This window comes from Vombatus ursinus, unplaced genomic scaffold, assembly GCF_900497805.2.
Source record: "Vombatus ursinus unplaced genomic scaffold, bare-nosed wombat genome assembly UNPS02014825.1, whole genome shotgun sequence".
NCBI classification, from domain to species: domain Eukaryota; kingdom Metazoa; phylum Chordata; class Mammalia; order Diprotodontia; family Vombatidae; genus Vombatus; species Vombatus ursinus.
This window is the reverse complement of record NW_020954603.1, coordinates 118982-136100: the sequence shown is the minus strand read 5'-3', so window position 1 is coordinate 136100 and position 17119 is coordinate 118982. Positions and strand designations below refer to the sequence as shown.

Here is a 17119-nt window from a genome sequence, read left to right as displayed (position 1 = left end):
CTACCTCTTATGAGAGAGATAATGGACTCCATGTGCAGTGTAAGACACACGTTTTTAGATATGGCTCATGTAGGAATTTGTTTTTCTTGAGTATCCATATATGCTACAAGGGGTTTTCTCTTTCTTTTTCTTTTCCTTTCCTTTTTTTTTTTTTCCACTTGGAAGTTAGGAAGTGGGGGGGAGAAAAGGCATAACAGGGTTGTCCCCCAAAAGAAAAAAAAATGGAAAATAAAGAAAAAAAGTTATTGGAACTTTTTTTTTAAACAGGAGGGGTAAAGTGAAACAGACAAGTGGGACAGCTTTGCAAATTACATGTTAAGTTTGTTATATATTTAAAAGGAAAAGCAAGGTATGCATAGTAGAGATTCCTCGTCTTTAATTTGGTGCTTTGTTAAGTTCTGAATTTTAAAAATTACATTTTTATAAAAAGCAACAGGATCAGTTTTTCAACCTGTGTTTTCTAACATAATGGGGAATTTAAAAGACTTCTTTGAGCTGATGAGGCTCTCCCTGCACCTCTGGCTTCTATTCCTGTCCCTCCCTTTCAGGACTGCTGGGTTTCTTTCAGGTTTCTTTGTGGCCCCATCCCTGGTATTTTTGTGTCCTTCCTTTTCTTCTCCTAAATTAGGACTCATCATCTTTGGACTTGCTTTAAGTATGGACAGCTGAGTTTCAAATACATACACTTCCTTCCTCCTCCTTTTCTTTGTCTCCCACTGCTACTTTTGCTATATGATCACATACTCTTTTCTGTGAAAGACACTCCCTGGACTAGTCACCTATTCCTGTCTCCTGGGACCAAGAAAACTAGGTCTAATCCTTCTGTGTGATAGCCTTTCCTATGTTCAAAGACCGTGATTATGCTCCCTACTCCCACCCATTAGCTTCCTTCATATCCTCCCAGTCGCCTCTTCAGTCGTCTTCTGTTTTGTTTTCCAATTCTGTCAGTGTGTCATTTCCCCCTACTAGACCATGTGCTTCTTAGCATGGTTGTCTTGGTGACTAACTCTAATTCTGTTCTTCATCCTTGCCTTGATCTCCAAACCCTCCACCCCTCAGTTTTTTCCCTAGGACATCACCTCAGGACCAGCTACACTCTTTCCTTCCCTGTCTTGACCTCTTAGTAAATCAGTTCAGCTATACCCAATCCTCAGTTGTTGAATTCCTTGCCCCTTTGTTCTGTTGCTGATTCCCAGCTTGTGCAACCCTAACTTTGGATTACTCTCCTCATCTGCCTCCTTCACTGCTGCTCACATGCTGCTGAACAGAGCTGGGAGAAGGGTTCTCTGCATAATTGTGTGCATAATATCAACTGGGTCTTCACTTCAACAAAACCTTTTACACCTCAGTGTATTCACTCTCCCTTTTCCCAAAGCACCTATTTTAAACGTTTTTAAAATCTCTTCTCAAGTTTCCCACATGCCTAGGTACCCCCTTTCCAACCATTAGCTAAGAACTTTGCCTCATACTTTATTTTTTTCTTTTCTTTCTTTCTTTCTTTTTTTTTTTTTTTAAGGCAATAGGGGTTAAGTGACTTGCCCAGGGTCACACAGCTAGCCAGTAAGTATCTGAGTCTGGATCTGAACTCAAGTCCTCCTGACTCCAGGGCCAGTGCTCTATCTATTGTGCTACCTAGCTGCCCCTGCCTCATACTTTCTTGAAAAATTGAGTCCATTAGCTCAGTGCTCTCCTTTCTCTCCTCATCTTACATCACTCAAGATATCTTCTACTATTTCTTTACCCCTATCTCACACGAACCCTTGATCTCATCCCCTCCTGTCTTTTCTAGCAGATTACTCCCAGTATTACTCCCATTCTCTCTAATATTTAGTCCCTTCTTATCTACTGGCTTCCTCCCTTCTGCTTACAAACATGCTCCTATCATCCCTGCTCCCTATCTTTAAAAAAACCTCTAGTTGATCCAGCCATTCCCTTCAGCTGTCATCCATCCCCTTTGTGGCTGAACTCCTTGGGAAAAAAAGCTATCTGTACTGGCCATCTCCACTTCTCTCACTTGCTTCTTGTCCTGTGCAGTCTGACTTTTAACCTCATCGTTTACTTGAAATTCTCCAAAAGTTACCAAACTCTTCTCATTCACACCAAAATTACCAAATGATCTCTTAATTGCCAAAGTGAATGGCCTTTTTCAATCCTTATCCTTCTTGACCTCCTATGGCCTTTGATACTGTTGAGTCAGTTATTCCAACTGGATTCTTTTTTTTTTTTGGTGAGGCAATTGGGGTCAAGTGACTTGCCTAGGGTCACACAGCTAGTAAGTGTCATGTGTCTGAGATAGGATTTGAACTCAAGTCCTCCTTACTCCAAGGACAGAGCTCTATCCACCGCGTCACTCAGCTGCCCCTCAACTGGATATTTTGTCTCTAGGTTTTAGTAACCTTGTACTCTTCTGCTTCTCCTACCTATCTGATTCCTCCTTCTCAGTCTTCTTTGTTGCTTCTTTATGTAAGTTATGCCCAATAATGGTGTGTCCCCCAAGGCTCTGTCCTGGGACCTATTCTCTTTTTCCTCTGGATTATCTCACTTCTTACTTGATGATCTTATCAGCTCCCAAGTATTCAACTCTTCTCTGTGTACAGATGATTGCCATATCACTATATCCAGTCCTAGCTTCTCTCCTGAGCTCTACCTTCTTGTCATCTTTTGTGTAGGTCCTGTAGATGTATCAAGCTTAACATGTCTAAAATGGGATTTATTATCTCTTGCTCCCAAACCCACCTCCATTTTCCTAACTTCCCTTTTTTTGTCAGGGACACCATGATCTTTCCATCCACCCCAGCCTAGTCACCTGGGTCTCTGCCTCAGCCCCTCTTGTTCACCACACATGTCTGATCCATTCTTGTTTCTACCTTCACAACTTCTCTTGTGGATTTCATTTTATCTCCAGTCACAGAGCTACCACCCTCACTTCATCACATCCTACCTGTACTACTTCATTAGTCTCAGATATGGGACTTTTAGAAGCCAAGATGGTGGAGTAAACAGTAAGTCACTCTCACCCTCCCTTATTGACCTTGAAAAACCCAGAAAATACCACCCTAGGAAAAATCTTGGAACAATGGAGCCAGCAAAAAGATGGGGTGCAGCAGTCTTTCCACTTGTGAGGTTAGGGGGATTAACGGGAAAGGCCCATCTTGCTGTGGCTGAAGGGGACCAGTACGGGACGGGAGGCATCCTGGCAAGGCAGAGGCAAGCCCCACTTCAGCAAACCAGAGGGAAATCCTGAGCCCTAGGGTGGTAGAGCAGGCAAGCACCAACACCAGGATCCGTGCCCCACCCCGCACCTCCCCCCCCCCCCCCCCCCCCCCCCCGGCAATACCCTGGCACAGCCAGGGGAACCAGCAGATTCCGGTGAGGAGAACCACCATGTGTGCTAGCAGGCGCCCACCAGCAGCTGAACCTACCCATGCTCCAGCACAGCCCTGGAAAGAGGAAGCAACCTCCAGTGGCCAGACCGCCCCCCACCCTGCACGCTTCAGTGCAAGCTTCAGTGTAACCCCAAGGAAACACAGAAAAACCTCACCTGGCTTCAGCACACACCAGTCACCACCACCACCTCCAGCTCAGCACCAGGTTAGCTACCAGACCCTTACAGCCTCCACTTGCCAGTCCCTGAGGCTCCAGCACGCAAAGCCAGTAACCAGGCCCCTAGCCTCCAGCATAAGAAGCATGGGACAGTGTCCCCTGTGCCCCAGAAGCAGAGAACAGCCTTAAAAGCCAGGAAAAAGGCAAACACAATGAGGAAAAAATCAACAAAGAAAAACAAAGACCATGCAGTCTTACTATGGGGACAGGGAAGATCAAAATACAAATTCAGAAGAGGATAACATTGTCAGTATACCCACATCCGAAACCTCAGATGGGAATATAAACTGGTCTGAAGCCCAAAAAGCCTTGTTGGAAGAGGTCAAGAAGAATTTTAAAAGTCAAATAAGAGAGGTAGAAGAAAAATTGAACAGTTCCTTTAAAACTACAATTGACAAAATGGAAAAAAAGTACACTGAAGAAAACAATCACTTAAAAAGTAGAATTGGTAAAATGGAAAAGGAGGTACAAAAGCTAACTGAAGAAAACAATTCGTTAAAAATTGGAATTGGGCAAGTGGAAGCTAATGACTGTATGAGACATCGAGAGTCAGTCAAACTACTTCATTAGTCTCCTCCTTGGTCTTGCTTCTCCTCAGTCCAGTCCGTTCTCTACTCAGCTGCCAAAGTGTTTTTCTAAAGCATATGCCTATCCATGTGAGGCTCCTGTTACCTCCAAGATCAAGTATGAAGTCCTTTGCTTGGTTTTTGAAGCCTGTCGCAGTCTGGCCCCTTTCTCCTTTTCTTGTCTTCTTATACTTCATTCTTCTCCACATTCCCTACCATGCAGCTCTGCTGGCCCACTCACTCTCCCCTGTTACTCCTACCTCCTAGCTTCCATGGCTTTCTTCTAGGCTCAGCTCTAATGCTCCTTTCTGCAGGAGGCCCTTCCCAGGCTCTGTTACTACTAGTGCCTTCTCTCTGGTATTGCATTTCATTGGTCCTCTTTTTCTTGTTCAGGGCTGTTGGCCTGTGGTCTCTCCCATTATAGCGTGAGCTCTTTAAAGACAATGACTGTGATTGTGGCTTTCTTTGCATCCTCAGCACAGTGCCTGGCACTTGGTAAGCACTCAGTCAATGCCTGATTGATGAACTTTATATTTCTCATGGTGCTTGGTGCAGTGCCTTGTACTTAGTGAGTAGATAACTGTGGGTTTGTTGCATTGAATTTCAAGAATGCCTTGGAATGGAAGACGTGCGCAAGCAACATATTGCACTGTAAGTAACATCATATTGATGCTAAAGTTGGATTGTTTTAAAAATGAATGGGCAACCAATCCGCCCTGCTGGATGATATTTCTGTTCAGTGCCATTTTCGCTCTTAAAAAGTCTCTCTTTTTTTGTAGGTTCATGGGGGTGTGTGTACACCAAGGGCAGTTGCATGCACTTACAGAGGTAAGAGTCCAGTGAATGTGCTCCATCAGTCCCTGCCTTTTTATCTTCAGCATGCTGTATAGAGAATATGAGCATAGCCTTGTCATCCTCCTGACTCTCTGTCTCCTGTCTATGTCTGACGCTGCCACTGCAGTCAATGTGCTCTCAGATGAAAGAAGCTTAGAAGTCAGATTTAATCCTCTCCTTTTATGGCCAAACAACCTGAGGCCACAAGGAGGAGAATTTGCCCAGGCTATACAGCAGAGCTGCATTTCAAGGCAAGGCCTCCTGACTTTGAAGCCGGTGCTGTTTGCGTTACACCTCACTGCTGTCTGCCAGCTGTTTCAGTGACACGTGATGCTTCCTAATGACGTCTTAGTGGGAAGAGTTCTGGCTTTGTAGTCAGGAGAGACCTGGGTGAAGGTCTTGCTTTGTGTAATCAACAGCTGTGTGACCACGTGCAAGTAGCTTTACTTCCTCCAAGCCTCAGTTTCCTCATTAGCAAAATAACTGTTGCTCTAAGTGCTTCCTCCCCAGGGTTGTTGTGAGGATCAAATGAGACAGTGCAAGTTAAGTGTGCTGAAAGGTGGACAGCCTGTGTGTGATTGTCAGCTGTCTAGGATAGTCTTAATCGTAATAACAGCTAGCATTCAGATTGTACTTTTAGGTTGGCTGAGCACTTTGCAACTATTATCTCATTTTATTATCATAACAACACTGGGAGGTAAATGCTATTATTATTCACATATTACAGGTGAGGAAACTGAGGCAGGCAGTGGTTGAATGACTTGCTAGTAAATCACTTAGCTAACACGTGTCTAAGGGGGAATTTGAATTCAGGTCTTTCTGACTCCCAGTCTGGCACATTGTGTGACCAGATTCCCGTCTCACAGATTAGTCTTGGCTGCCTGGGCTCCATCCATCTTTACTAGACATAAGTGTCTTTAGTTCAGTTCAAGGAGGGGACCATCCAAGCTATCTCTTGGTAGTCCTGAGTGTTGACCGTATTGAAGCCTTCCCACCACCTGGTAGCATAACTCTTCATCCCCACTAGTCCAGATTGGCCTGTGATAAAGGGCCAAACTTCCTTTAAGGAAGGTGGAGGGGAAAGGGAAAGGAATCAGCTAGGCACTGTGCTGACAAATATTATTTATTTTATTTGAACCTCACAACAACCCTGTGAGGTAGGTGCTGTTATTATCCGCATTTTGCAGATGAGCAAACTGAGGCAAACAGAGTAAAATGACTTGCCCAGAATCACATAGATAGTAAATGTCTGAGGCTAGATTTGAACTCAGGCCTAGCACTTGTATCACCTGGCTGCCTGAGGGCTAAAAGGACCATAGGGCCTCTTTGGAAAGGTTTCATTCAAAGGCATTTTTAAGGGCCTGCTATATGCCACATACTCTACTAGGCCATAGGGATATTGATAATCAGTGAAGCATTTATCAAGCACCTATTCTGTGCTGGATACTCAGCTAGCTACTTGAAATTCAAAAACAAAAGTGAGACATTCCCTGCCCTCAAAGCTTACATTCTGTCAAGGGATATAACATTTATACATATAGGTATGTTCAAAAACAGATACAAAGCTGGTTTGGTGGGAATGGCTCGAGCATATGAGGGAATCAGGAAAGGCTTTATTTAGAGCATAGATTCTTAACCTGGGGCCCTTGAATTTTTTTTTTAATATTTTGATAACTATTATAATTTATTTGTTTGTAATCTTAAGTATTTTGCTTTTTGCATTTAACAACATTATTCTGAGAAGGGGTCTTTAGGCTTCAACTGTCTGCCAAAGGACTCTTTGACACAAATAAAGGTTAAGAAGTGCTGATCTAGAGGGGCATGCTTGAGCTGAGTCTTGAGGGGAGTGGGGGATTCCAAGAGGCAAAGGGAAGGAAGGAGGCCATGTGTTGGGCAACCAGGCAAATGCATGGAGATGACAGAGAACTTGGGCCTGGCTCTGTTATGTTTTAGTGATCTACAAGGAAAAATGGAAAAGGAGGGAGGAGGAATACAGCAGGGGGAAAAGGGTGATGAAGAGTAGAGAAAGGGATTTGACATTATTTGGGAGCATAAGTAGCAGAAGATACAGACAAGGAGGAAGAGTTGGGGGGATCAGGCAACACTTAAGCATCCATCACTGTCATCTGAACTGGTCTAAGGAATGAAAAATAACAGTCACAATTGGGCAGAGACATACATTTCATTCAACAGGAGAACAGGAGGAGAAGGGAGAAAGGAATAAGAGAGAGTGGGGAGACTAAGGAAGCAGCAAATGCATTCCAGTAATGTGGCATAATCAGTGTAAGAACTGGGCAGGAGATGGAGCAGGAACAGAGAGAAGGCCTTTGTGTGGACTGCAGGTGAAGTGTCGTCCAGTTATTCTGGAAAGATGTGTTGGGGTCATGTTGAGTAAGACTTGAAAGACGAAGCAGAGGAGTTTACATTTGATCCTAGAGGCAAGAGGAAGCCATTGGCTTTGCCTGAGTAGGGAAGTAAAATGGGCCAGATCTGTATTTTAGGAAAATTAGCTTAGCCACCACATGGAGGGTAGGTGGGAGTTTTGAGACTTGAAACAGGGAGACTCATCAGGAGGCTGTTGCTATAATCTAGGCAAGAGCTAATGAGGGTCTGGACTAAGGCTGTAACTTTGTGAGTAGAGACAAGGAGTAAGAAGCCGAAGACTAAGATGTGGTGAACTGATAAATGGCAAGATAAGGCAGTTGCTAGTCTACGGGAATGTGGGGGGTGAGGTGGGGAGTTGATCAGGAGACCCTTTATTTTTCTGTAGAAGGTAATGGTCAGGTGATAAAGACAGTGAGTTGTTAAGGTCTTAAAAGTCAGTACACAGAAGTGTCTGTACTTTATTATGCTTTTATGAGATATAAAGTTCTTCAGTCAATTCCTTTTTAAAAAATTTTTTATCTGTTTGGCATACAGACCTAGTCGTGGTATTGCTGGCTCAAAGGGTATGCACAGTTTTATAGCCCTTTGGGCATAGTTCCAAATTGCTCTCCAGAATGGTTGGATCAGTTCATAACTCTACCAACAGTGCATTAATGTCCCAATTTTCCCACATAACCTCCAAAATTTATCATTTTCCCTCTCTGTCAACTGTGACAGAATCTGATAGGTGTGGTGTGGTACCTCAGAGTTGTTTTAATTTGCATTTCTCTAATCAATAGTGAATTAGAGCATTTTTTCATGTGACTATAGATAGCTTTGATTTCTTCATCTGAAATCTGCCTGTTCATATCCTTTTACCATTTAACACTTGTGGAATGACTTGTATTCTTATAAATTTGACTCAGTCTCTACATATTTGAGAAATGAGGCCTTAATCAGAGACATTTACTGTAAAAATTGTTTCCCAGCTTTCTGCTTTCCTTATAATTTTGGTTGCATTGGTTTTGTTTGTGCAAAAACTTTATAATTTAATATAATCAAAATTATCCATTTTATCTCATAATGCTCTTGTTTGGTCATAAATTCTTCCCTTCTTCATCGATCTGACAGTAAGCTATTCTTTGCTCTCCTAATTTGCTTATGATATCACCCTGTATGTCTAAATCATGTGCCTATTTTCACCTTATACAGTTTTATATATATATATATATATATATGTATATATATATGTATGTATATACACACACACACACACAGTACAAGATGTTGGTCTATACTTAGTTTCTGCCATATTAGTTTCCAGTCTTCCTAGCAGTTTTTGTCAAATAGCGAGTTCTTATCGCAGAAGCTAGGGTCTTTAGGGTTATCAAACACTAGATTACCATGGTCATTTACTACTGTATTTGGTGTACCTAATCTATTCCACTGATCCACCACTCTGTTTCTTAGGCAGTACCAGTTAGCTTTGATGATTACCACTTTATAATTTAATTTGAGATCTGGTGTGGCTAGGCCACCTTCCTTTGCATTTTTTCCATTAATTCCCTTGATATTCTTGATCTTTTATTCTTCCAGATGAATTTTGTTATTATATTTTTTTAGCTCTGTAAAATAATTTTTTGGCAGTTTGATTGGTATGGCACTGAATAAGTAAATTAATTTAGGTAGAATTGTCGTTTTTATTATATAGGTTCGGCCTACCTATGAGCAATTGGTGTGTTTGGATCTGACTTTATGTGTGTGAAAAGTGTTTTGTAATTGTGTTCATATAATTCCTAGGTTTGTTTTACAGGTAGTCTCCCAAGTATTTTATATTGTCTAAAGTTATTTTGAATGGAATTTCTCTATGTCTCGTGCTGGGCTTTGTTGGTAATAGAAATGCTAACGATTTAGTGGGTTTATTTTATATCCTGTAACTCTGCTAAAATTGTTAATTATTTCAAGTAGTTTTTTAGTTTATTCTCTAGGCTTCTCTAAGTATACCATCATATCATCTGCAAAGATGATAGTTTGTTTCCTCATTGCGTATTCTAATTCTTTTCTTCTCTTACTGCTATAGCTAACATTTCTAGTACAGTATTGAGTAATAGTGGTGATAGTGGACATCCTTTCTTCTCCCTGATTTTGCTTGTGTGTCCATGTTTGTAGTGGGAAGTTTGTTTTTATTTCATTCTCACTTGGGAGAGGAGTAGGGTTAAAAGAGGGAAGGCAGTTTTTGCTAATTGAATATACATACACATATAATTTTTAAAATTAAAAAAATTAAGAAATGATGATGAGGATTCCAGAGAAGCATGAAAAAAAATCTACATAAACTGGGGGCAACTAGATGGTGCAGTGGATAGAGCACTGGCCCTGGAGTCAGGAGGACTTGAGTTCAAATCTGGCCTCAGACCCTTGACACTTACTAGCTGTGTGACCCCGGGCAAGTCACTTAACCCCACTGTCTAGTCAAAAAAAAAATCTACATAAACGGATACAGAGTAAACAGAGCCAGGAAAATAATATGGATGACTACAACAATGTAAATAAAAGATCAACCACAGAACATTCAGTGAATATTGGAAAATTACAGAGAACAACCATGGCTCCAAAGAAGAGATATGAGCCAACATCCCCACCATAATCCTTTCTAGAGGTGGGGGGACCACTGGTATTTTTCCACTGCACATGTTTTCAGACTTTTTAAATGTACTGATTATATAATGTTATGCTGATTTTTTCTCTTTTATGTTAAAAATATTATTTTATAGGATGGCTCTCAGGAAGTGAGAGGGAGAAAGATATTGGCAGAAATTATGGTAATGATAAAAAATGTCATTAATAAAAAGCTTAATTTTAAAAAAATTAAGGCTTTTGCATTAGTCTAGGTGAGAAGTAATTGCTGGGAGGTAGCTGTTTGAGTGGAGAGAAGGGGCATATTGAAAGATGTTATAAAGGGAAAGATGTCAAGACGACAACAGATTGGATATATTTGGTGAGTGAGAGTGAGGAGTTGGAGATGACTGTAGTTTGGAACCTGGTGGTATTGTCAAAGTATAGGAGAGTTGGGAAGAGAGGGATGGCTTTTAGGGAAAGCCAGTGAGTTCTGTTTTGAACATGTTGAGTTCATGACACCTTCTCCCTGATCTTCCGGCCTCGGGTCTGTCCTCGTTCTAGTCTATCCTTTGCTCCATTGCTAAAGTCATGTTTTAGAACATAGATCTGCTTGTCACCCCCTGTTCAGTGAGCTCCAGTGCTGCCCTGTGGTTTCCAAGATCACATACAGCATTATCTATTGGGCATTTAAAGCTCTTCACATCGTGGCCCCTTCCTGCCTTTCTAGTCTTTTTAGACATTGCTCCCCTGCAGGCTCTCTGTGGTCTAGTTACCGCAGCCTGTGAGCTGTTCCTGATATTCCTGGGCCTCTGTACTGGCGGTGTCTGCCATACCTACATGCTTTCCCTTCTCACCTCTGCCTCTTGCTTTCCCTGGCTTCCTGCAAGATTCAGCTCCAATCCTGCCTTCTGCTTGAGGCCTTTCTCTGTCTCCCCTCTTCTCTGCCTCCTCCCCAAGTGCTGCTACCTTCCCCCCTCATTTACTTTCCATCTGCTCTGTGTGTATCTTGTGTGTACTTAGTTATTTACATGTTGTCTCCCTGATTAGTCTGTGATCTCCTTGAAGACAGGAGCCCTGTAACTCCTTTGTATCCATAGCACTTAGTACAGTGCCTGACACCTATTAACTACTTAATCCATACTTGCTGACTGACTGACTGACAGTGGTGGTACATGGCTAGGAGTCATAGAAAACATTAGTGAAGAATTGAAAATTAAATCACCCAAATATCACCTGAAAGATACATGATGGGCTTGAGCAGGCTACAATACCTTTCAAACAAGGAATCATAAAAGAGACTTGGAGTAAAAGATGTCCCCAGAGAAATGGAGTGAAAAACCTCAATTCTGAAACTGGCCATGTAGGGAGAGTGAAGACTAGCCAGTGGATAATCCAGCTGCCGCACTGGTGTCTTTGCAGTATTAAAAGAAAGTAGGTGAAGCCCTTGGTACATTGGATGGGCCTCCTACTGCATCCTTGTAGTATGAAAAGGTGTGGAAGCTCCACCTTCCTGTGCCATGCATCTGGGAAGCCATAGACAGGAATTTCCCAGGTGGCATAGATAGGTTATCATCTGAATCATTGGTGGGAATTCCACCTCAAGGTCACATATTCACTTGAGTATTTTGGAGTTGACTAACAGCTGACATTTCTAAAGCATTTAAGGCTTGTGAAGTGCTGTATGGGTGCTAAACCGTGTGAGGAGGGGGCTCTAGGGATTAATTCCATTTTATAGATGAGAGAATAGGCTCAGTGAGGTTAAATGACTAGTCTATAGTCAGTCAAGCAAGAAGCATTTATTATGTGCCTACTGTGTGCCAGGCACTATTAAGGGAAGGAGAGTTGGGGAGTAGTTTGAATTCCAGTCTTCCTCTACAAATCCATGCTGCTCCAGATATATGGGAGTGATTATTGTGAAATAGCTCATCTGAAAGCAGAGTAGCCCCAAAGAGAGCTGTGGCTGTTTTCTCTGCAAACATACAGATGCATTTACATGCAGATTTTCTGTTCAGGATGGCAGGGATGGAAATCCTCTATGTTGGCAGTTTAAGAAAGGTAAAAGAACTGCACTGGGTTTGACTCGGTCTGTCAGCTTGTGGTTTCTACGCTGCCCTTTTTCCAATGCATTCACCACAGTGAAAGTTGACTCCCTGGGTAATGTAACGAAACACATCAATTATTTGTGATGGACAACAGCCAACTGCAGATTCCAGTTTCCCAGATGTTACATAATGTTCTCTGATGCTGTTGTCTACTGTCTCCCCTGTTCTTGGGTCGTATCATCTTAGTTTTGTGTATTAAGTGTTGGAAGGAACTTCAAAGATCATCTAGTTCAACCCCCTCATTTTACCAGGGACAAAACTAAGGCCCAGAAAGGTTAAGGGCACTTGCTAAGGTAACAGAGCAAGTGCCCTTAATTCAGATCCAAAATATTTCCCACCATTCCACATTGGAAGAAATATCCACACTGGTGAGCTTTGAGATCCACTGAATGATTGGAATCTCAGGAAGGATGCTGGGTTGGGATACAAAGACCAAGATGGTGCCATCCTTGTGCTCATGCAACTCTCCTGTGTCTCAGTGGGATAGGAAGTATACTAGCATTGTGCTCATAAATGTGTAACAGTTGGCTCTCTGGAAAGAAAGTGTAGGCACAGCACACTGTTAAATTTAATCTGCATCATTCACATTTTCTTTATTATTTTCTCAATTCTAGACAATTAACAAAATAAATCAAACCCAAATTTGTAGTATATGATGATTTGCCACAGAACATTTAGTAGTCATGAACTGGCACTCGCACGCTACTGAAGTGTGCTAGTAAATATGTTAATAGGTAAGGAATGATGATGGCAGTGGAGAGGTTTAGACAAAATGCCCATGCAGTCTTTGAGGAAGAAGAGAGCATTTTCATCTGGAGGGGCAATAGAGCAGAATAGACATTGGCACCTGAGCTGACTGAACCTTGAGGGGGAGTATGAAGATTCCTTGGAAAATTGAGATGACTTGGTATTTATTCTTTGCCAGAGACAGCTTTAGTGTACACCCAGAGAGGAGAGATGATGTGTTCATTGCCTTAGGGAAACAGCCCATAGTCCATTTTGTAGAGTTCGTGACGTTTCTATATGGATGTTACACTGTCAGCTATCATCTCTAAAACTGAATGTTACGTACCCTCCTCAACTTTCCTAGTTAAATTAATGGCTTCACTATTTGCAGAGGCTCAAATCCTTGGGATGATTTTTAAGTATTCTTTTACCTCTGAAGTCATCAAGGCCTGTCCTATCTTTGTAATCTCTCTCAAATTAGTCACTGTATAAAAACATAGGATATGAGAGTTCAGAAGGGTGTAAGTCATCTAAGATTCATTTGCACCCAGACAGAATGCCTCTGTACACTAGCACAGACTGTGGGTACCCTGTGCTTGGAAACTATTCTCTCCTCCTTCCTGACCTTCAGAATTTTTATCCTCGTTCCACATTCCAGTAAGATGCCATCTCTTTCTTCCATGAAGCTTTATCATTATTATTATTATATAAGATTTGTTTAGTATTTTAAGGTTTGCAAAGTAATTCCTACTTGTGTAACTTGATCTTTACAAACATCCCCATAAGGTAGGTACTACAGATATTATTTCCATTTAACAAATAATGAAACTGAGTCTGGGAGATATTAAGTATGTTTTCAATGGCCACCAAAATTGTCAGGACAAGAGTCAACCTAAGATTTCTGCAGACTTAAGTACAGTGCTCTTTCTACTGTTAGAGTACTAAATGTGATTGTAGAACCCCTGTTGATGATTTTCAAAAGATCATGGAGGTGAAGAAGATATGAGAAAATGAATATAATAATAACAACAGCTAGCATTTATATAGTGCTTTAAGGGTTTCAGAGTGTTTTTGGGTTTACAAAGTGCTTTACAAATATTATCTCATTTAATCCTCACAATAACCCTGAGACATAGGTGCTATTATTATCCCCATTTTACAGAAGAGGAAACTAAGGCAAACAAAGGTTAAGTGACTTGCCCAGAGTCACACAGCTAGTAAATATCTGAAGCAGGATTTGAACTCAGACCTTTCTGACTCTAGGTCCAATGTCCAATCCAATACACACCACTTTGCTGCCTCTCCCTTTGTTGGTTGAAAAGTTAGGGGACTAAGATTGTGGGATTAGTGTATATATTACCAAGTGTGTTCAGTGTGTCTATTAGTTTTAGAAAGGAAAGATCACGGACTTCAGGAAAGATGCCACAAAACTAGAGAAAAACAAATGTCTCGACTTTAAAAAAAAAAAAGAGGATAGAATCTAAAATCTGCCGGCCAATGAACCTGACTTTTATTCCTGGCAAAATTTTAGAAAGGCAAGAAGTGACTATCAAGAAGTCAAATTTCATGTCCTTTTTTGACAGGATAATTGGACTGGAAGATCAGGAAAATGCTGAATTACCATTAGAGCACAGGTAGAGTATTTAATGTTTGAAAAATACACCATTTTTTCATACACAAACACACACACACACACACCTCCTTTATAATAGTCTTGTGAGATAGATCCCATTATTCTTGGTTTTACAAATTAGAAAACACGTTCAGAGAAGTGAAAGAGGCTTTTGGAGAAGTACCCCAGATGTTTGTCCTTGGCCCTGGTTTTTAAATTAACATTTTTAATTTTTAAATTAGTTTTCAGAAAAATTAATAAACCTCACCTCTCTTTAATCCTTTCTCTTCACCACTTTCACCCCTGGGGGGAAAAAAAAAACCCTGCAAAAAATATGTGCACCTTCATTGGCCATATCTAAAAATTCATGGCTGCTCTGTACAGCTAATCTATCATTTTTCTGTCAGGGCAGCATTCTTAATCATTGCTCTTTAATCCTGGTTGATCATTGTGTTAACCAGAGTTAACACCCAGAGTTGTTTGTTTTTTCAGTATTGTTATAAATTGTTCTCCTGGTTCTGCTCCCTTTACTCATCAGCAGTCCAAAATGAAGTTCAAGTGATACCCACGCCCCTGACCTTTTCCTTGTTTGTAAAGACTTCTTCTTATGCCCCCAGTTATGTGAGATGTCTCCGTACTCTTCTCCTTTTCTTTTCTAGTGTATCCTTTCTTCTTTTCCCTTTCCTTTCTTCTAGTAAGATCATCGAAACATAACAAAAATCACTCGGAGGCCTTTATTTGACTCATTCTATGACCCTTGATGCTGACATCACTGTTCTTAGAGGAAACTTGTACTATTCCACCACCACCCCCTGCCCAATTAAAATGCAAACACTTCATCCTTATAAAGTCTTTTTTTTAAAAATTGCTTAGGGGCAGCTAGGTGGTGCAGCAGATAGAGCACCAGGCCTGGAATCAGGAGGACTTGGGTTCAAATCCGACCTAAGACCAGACAGTTGACACTAGCTGTGTGACACTGGGCAAGTCACTTAACCCCAATTGCTTCACCAAAAAAAAATTGCTTGTATTTACCCTTTTATATTTCTCTTTATTCTTGTGTTTGTATTTTGAAGTTTCTATTAAGCTCCAGCCTTTTCATCAGGAATGCTTAGAAGTCATCTATTTCATCAAAGGTCCATTTCTTCACACACACACACCCATATACCCATTTTGCTGAATAAATTACTTACTCTTCATTTTAAGCCTGTATCTTTTGCCTTTTGGAATTTTGCATTACATGCTCTTCTCTATAGTAGTAGCTGCTAAATCCTGTGTAATCTTGAGTGTGGACATGTTTGTGGACAGCAGGGAAGCAGCTAGTAGATAGGGAGAGACTGAGATAAGTGAAAGAGTTGTAATGATAGAGAGGGCAGTCTGCTGGAGAAGATGGGATAGAATGGGATCTCTTGTGCATGTCAAAGGCTTGCCTGGTAAGGAGAAGGCCACTTCTTCATGGGAGGCAGGGGTGCTGGTGGCAAAAGGCATCTGAGTAATGTGAGATTAGAAGTCGAGAAGAGGGAGCTCTCAGTGAATGGCATCATTTTTTTTTTAGTGAAATATGAGGAAAAGTGCTCAGCCAAGAGGATGGGGGAAGGGAGCCAAGGTAATTTTAATGAGAAATCAAAAGATTTGGGGAAAAAGCACTCTGCTGGGTGGGACGGCGAATCATTTGAGGGGGTGTGAAAGGATTGCCTTGTAATAGTGAAGGCCCAGTTGAGGTTATAGAACATGAATTTGTAGTCATCCTGATCAGCATGATTTTATGATTTTCTCCAGCTTTATTTAGCAGTGTGCAAGTAGGAGTGCAGAAAGTGAATGGTGGGAGTAATGTAAGGCTGAGGCTTAGCAGGGCAAGATCTTTGGTAGGATAAAAGTCTCTCAAGGGACTTGAGAAAAGAGGACAGAATAACGTTTAACTGATTCACCGAGGGTCATAATGAGGAAGGGAGGAGAGTAATCACTGCAGGGAAAATGGCTTGGGAAAGAATTGAGGAGTTGAGGGATTGGAGGTCACATTGAGGACAAAGAACAGGGTTTGGGGTTACAAGGCAGAGGGAGAGATGGAATGACAAGAGATCATGACCACGGAAGTGACTACTTTTAAGTGATGGAAAGATGGAGGGTGTGATTGTCTTTTTGTGTGGCTGAAGTAGGCTGGAGGAGCAAGGGTTGGGAACTGAGTAGATTCAGGAACTGGCAAGTTAGAGTGTTTGGAGGCGTATCAATATGAATATTGTTCTCTGATAAAAGGGCGGGACTTGGCAAGGAGAGAGCCTGAAAGCTGGCCACTGAACTGAGTGAGGCCAGAAGAGTGTCTTGCAGGTTAGTGGGTAAGCAGCTACCAGAATCTTGATCGGGAAATAAAATGGATTGGGTAAACTACAAAGGATTGGTTGCTGAGTGATGACGGTAGGGGGAGAGCTGAAAAGGGCAATGAGGATCAAAAAGCGTTCTAGCTCCCCTGCCGTGGCGATGATTTGGTTGTCTGATTATTCTTAGTCTCCCTGATCTGTTTGCCAAGTTATTTGTTTCTGATAAGTGGTATTTCAGAGTTTCTTCTATTTTTTTTAATCTTTTAAGTTTGTTTTTATATTCAGTAATGTCTTATGAAGTCGTGAACTTCTATCTGGTCCATTCTAATTTTCAGGGTATCTATTACGTGGGTAGGGTTTTGTACCTCTTGTGCTAAGTTT

General features: G+C 41.5%; 1 protein-coding gene across 1 annotated transcript in view; it reads left to right on the top strand.

The window, feature by feature from the left end:
* The window catches only part of TESK2 (testis associated actin remodelling kinase 2), a 149525-nt gene that overhangs the window by 83692 nt on the left and 48714 nt on the right, over window positions 1-17119 (top strand). The window contains exon 4 of the mRNA XM_027837977.1: window positions 4949-4997. Within this exon, the coding sequence (XP_027693778.1) occupies window positions 4949-4997 (49 nt within the window). The remainder of the gene's footprint in view (window positions 1-4948; window positions 4998-17119) is intronic.